Source organism: Lactuca sativa, chromosome 2, assembly GCF_002870075.4.
Source record: "Lactuca sativa cultivar Salinas chromosome 2, Lsat_Salinas_v11, whole genome shotgun sequence".
NCBI classification, from domain to species: Eukaryota; Viridiplantae; Streptophyta; class Magnoliopsida; order Asterales; family Asteraceae; genus Lactuca; species Lactuca sativa.
In genome coordinates, this window is record NC_056624.2 from 158,709,125 (window position 1) to 158,713,558 (window position 4,434).

The 4,434-nt window shown below is 33.4% G+C and overlaps 1 protein-coding gene across 2 annotated transcripts; it reads right to left on the reverse strand.

Annotated features, from left to right (window-relative positions):
* Positions 1 to 534: 534 nt before the first annotated feature.
* Positions 535 to 3,733, reverse strand: LOC111916064 (cysteine-rich receptor-like protein kinase 2). 2 transcript variants are annotated; one of them, XM_023911714.3, is made up of 9 exons: positions 3,512 to 3,733; positions 3,228 to 3,421; positions 2,558 to 2,955; positions 2,359 to 2,481; positions 2,077 to 2,207; positions 1,713 to 1,923; positions 1,397 to 1,628; positions 1,138 to 1,297; positions 535 to 975 (listed from the first exon to the last, which is right to left on the reverse strand). In XM_023911714.3, the coding sequence occupies exons 1-9, from the start codon at positions 3,635 to 3,637 to the stop codon at positions 673 to 675; spliced, it is 1,878 nt and encodes a 625-aa protein (XP_023767482.1). In that variant the 5' UTR covers positions 3,638 to 3,733; the 3' UTR covers positions 535 to 672. The 2 variants fall into 2 exon arrangements, with proteins under 2 accessions (XP_023767482.1, XP_023767481.1); XM_023911713.3 differs by having other exon boundaries at positions 3,228 to 3,731.
* Positions 3,734 to 4,434: the final 701 nt, after the last annotated feature.

Below are 4,434 nucleotides of genomic sequence, written 5' to 3' on the forward strand. Positions count from 1 at the left end.
TAATTTCTAGGTTTTGTAATTTTAATTTTTAAGGTTTATATTTTTTTAAATTCTATGTTTTTTTTTGTGTTGTAATTTCCTTTCAAGTTTAATGAAATTTTATCTTTTATAAAAATAATTTGTTGAAATCGATTATTTTTTATATAAATCAATTTTAGAAAAAAAAAAATATAAGCATGCCAAAAGTGGCAACCTGCACCCTCTAAAAAGAAAACTTCGGAAGCAATGTGATAAGTCCAATGTGCCTACACGACAACACTTTTAGCATGACAAACTTTGACACTATTTTCTTTAACCTTACAAGGCATTGTGATCCTTCAACATTATTGAGTTTAAATATAGTGTTTCTAATGTTTTTTTTTAAAGAAAAATTTATTACCATATTGGGTTTTTCAACTATAAATTATGGTGTTCAATTTGATTATGCATGGTTTACATTTTATTCCTTAAAAGTGATTCGTATATAATATTTTTTCTTTATATACATCAATTTATGTTTTATAGGGTTGTACAATATGAAATTTTAAAACACGATTTACAGTTGCCATTGTATATCCTTGTAGTATATAAAGTCATGAATACATACAATAAGATTTATGTGATTTTATAACCCTTATATTATTCCATATATTTATAAAATTTAAAACCAGTAATGGTGTATAAAATGAGGTTTTAACGGCCAGAAACGTGAACAGTGGAGGCAGTGGCATTAGAGGACAATGATATCGAGGTATCAATTGGAATCTTTATATCATCTTCGTGAAACGTAGATCTTACTGGTGGTATTTCATCTAGAGATTTGTCACTTAAAAGCGTAACCACTTCAGACATTGCCGGCCTTGCAGAAACCTGTGACTGAGTGCACATCAATGCTATCTCTATGATCTTCATTACATCTTCTGCTGCATATTCACTAGCATCTAGTCTGTTGTCAATTAGATTCACATGCGTGCCACTCTCGTATAGATTCCAAGCCTATCACACAAAATAATAAAATAAAAGTTAATAAAATCTATACAAAGTTTAAGATCTCTTGATATAATAAATCACGACATCACTTAATGGACCACAAATAAGAAATAGCAAGTGAATGTAACGCTTTAGAAGACCATTGATCCTTGAGTTTACAATTCTTACATGATCAAGGAGGCTTTGATTAACTGATTTATCATCTATGACATCCTTGCACCTCTTGCCACTAACGATTTCAAGGACCACAATACCAAAGCTGTATGTATCCACTTTCTCAGACAACTGCCCATGAATGGCGTATTCTGGTGCTACATAACCACTATCCCTGGTGAGATTAAACATATTTATTAGGGACAAATTTTGATGAGGAGAACAAGAGAAGTAAGAGTTGGGAGAAAATTTATATGCATTCATTTAAACATACAAGGACCCTGCCAGTTTGGTGCTAAGATGAGTCTTATCTTCTGGTAGGAGCCTTATCAACCCAAAATCTGCAATTTTGGGCTGTAGTTCATCATCAAGGAGAATGTTTCTCGTTTTTATATCCCTATGAATGATTGTAACATGATACTGTTCATGTAGATATGCAAGACCCTTTGCTGTCCCAAAGATAATGTCAAACCTCTGTCTCCAACTTAGGTTCCTTGATTTGTCACCTGTCCATTAAAAGTAAGTTCAGCAGATGCAAAATGGAGATTAACTCAAAGAGCTCATAAGCTAAATAAGATGCTTCAACTTACCATAAAGGAATTGATCAAGACTACCATTGTCCATGAACTCGTGGACAAGAAATAAAAGAGGCCCTTTGCTACAATATCCAAGAAGACGAATAAGATGCCGATGATGAACATTGCTAATGATCTTAAGTTGATCATTGAAGTGTATTTTTCCTCTAGTGGAGGACATAACTGTTTTTTTAATTGCAACAAATCCCCCATCTTTTAGAATGCCCTACCATACACAAACAGTGAAGTGAAGTAAATGACTATTTTGTCAATCATGGATTCATGCATCAAATACCGGTTATTACACTTTATCTTCTAAAAAATACAATTATGTTAGTACTCTAGTAAGAAATATATATTTTTCAACCTTAAGTATTACCTTATATACTTCACCAAACACCCCACCTCCAATTTTGCACTCGTCACTAAAGTTCTCAGTGGCTACTTTTAAATCATTGTAGCTATATCTTGCTGGACCTTGTAACAACTCAGTTGATCCAGTTGAATTATCTTCAAATTGGAAACGAAAACTTAAGGGAACATATCAGGAAGATGTAAATAAGCTCTAAGATAGCTCGCACAATGTTAGACTACCATAAGCTCAAAGAAATTAATTAAACAGTTACAAAATTCCATGCTAAATGATGAATTTGTTGTTTACCTTGTTGGAGACCACTAGTCTTTTTTGATATGAGACGCCATACGACAAATGCAATTACAAGCAACAGAAAGCATACACCTCCAAAGACTCCCCCAATTATGGATCTCTTCTTGTTTGTATTTCCTATATAGCATATATATGAAATGAAATGTTCATCAATACTTGAAAAAGATGGTTTCTAAAAGAGTAGAAGTCTCACCATCCCAAAGAAGAGGTGTAATATTAGTCGTCTGGTTTAGCCTAAAAAACGGAGTGCTGGAGTACCTCATAAAACAACCATTGTTAATAGCCCACCCATTAGTGCTAGGAAGACAATCATCTAAAGAACTATATCTTGGTTTTAAGCAATCTTCACAAACACTTTGGCTTAAGTTTAGATTGCATTGGGCAATCCCGTAAACTGTTCGAGAACGACCAGGTAAAGCCCTTGTGGAAGCTGCATAAAAATCTGATGTTCTTGGTGTTGCTGTTCGAAGGTCTGATATCAATCCTTCTACTGTTTTTCTGAACTCTGTTTGCTGAGGGGATTTTGTATTACCACATATTACAATACCACCTCGATTGTTGGCATCCGCATAGAAGTTATAATTCTCGTACCTATACCAAAAGACTCTAACTAACTATCATAAAGACACCAATGATTTCATAATAAAGTAAGGACTCACTAAGTAAACCAAAAAAAAAAAATCATATTTATGCAATTTTTTACGAGGATGAATAATTTAGAAACATTAAATTTATCTTGATGTAAATACATGAAATAGAAAATTTCTGAAGTTGACTTTCATTGGGAAATGGATTATATACACGTTTTTCGAAATTAGACAAAGTCATATACAAGTAAAAAGAAATTTAAATATCATAAGAACCTGAGATCGCAGTCATTGTAAAAAGCATGAGCTCCACTACCACGCCCACAAGCTCTCAGCAGAACGACAGCGTCGTCAAAACAAGCAACACAATTGGTGGTGGAGACATATCCCCGGCATGAAGCAAGGCCCCAAACTGCCTCTCCATTGATCAAAGTTCGTGCAGCAGCATAGTGTACACGGTTCACCAACAGCTGTCGGCGGAGGTTTGAAAGGGTGGTGTTGACATTCTGGAAGAAATATTTTGCGTTCATACCGTAAAATTCACTACAATAATATCTCACCATAGTGTTATTTCTATCAGTAGACTGTGGTGTCACCGGCTTTGCCATGGATAGGAACATCATCACCACCGTTAGACTAGCCAGCCGCCATGAGAACCAGCTTTTTTCCACCTGTTTCATGTTCATCTTCTTTGTACTTCTGTTATTTGGGTTTCTCCTTAAAAAATTGAAGTTTGGGTAATGAAAGAAGACAAATGTTCCTAAAAGGCTAAAATATTACAACGGTCAACAACGGGTGTTGAAAATGGGTCTTGTAATTTTTGACTTTGAGGCATTTATATAAGGGTAAAATAAAAACAATCGTCAACTTCACGTTAACTTTTTTAGTAATTAAATTCATTTATCTTTTTTAGTAATGTTGTTTTTTATTTATATTTTTAACATTTCTTTGGTTTACATATTTAATCATACCTTTTGATGTCTTGCTCGTTTATCCGAAACCGGCCGCCTTTTAAAAAATTGTATCATCCAAATCCCAAACTTTCTTTTTAGAATTTCTTTCATTTAATCCGAAAGCGATGATAGAGTATTCCGAAAATGTTAAAAAAAAAACATATTATATTTAATAGAGAAATTGTTAAACGTGAAACTACATATCCTATTAAATCGGGAAATAGACTTCACAAGGTAATTAACTTTTCGGTTTTTTCACATCTAAGTAAATATCTATTTTTTGTACACATTTAGATAACTAAATTTTCAGAGTGTTCACATATGACCATTATGACCGGCTGTAGCAGGTTACATTCGGTCATATGTGAACACTTCAAAATATTTCTTATCTAGATGTGTACAAAAAAATTTGTTACCCTGATTTGAACACACAAAAAAGGTAAGAGTAAATTACACAAATGGTCCCTATAGTTTAGGTAATTTATGCGTTTGGTCCATATCTTATTTTTTTAACTCGGATGATCCCTACT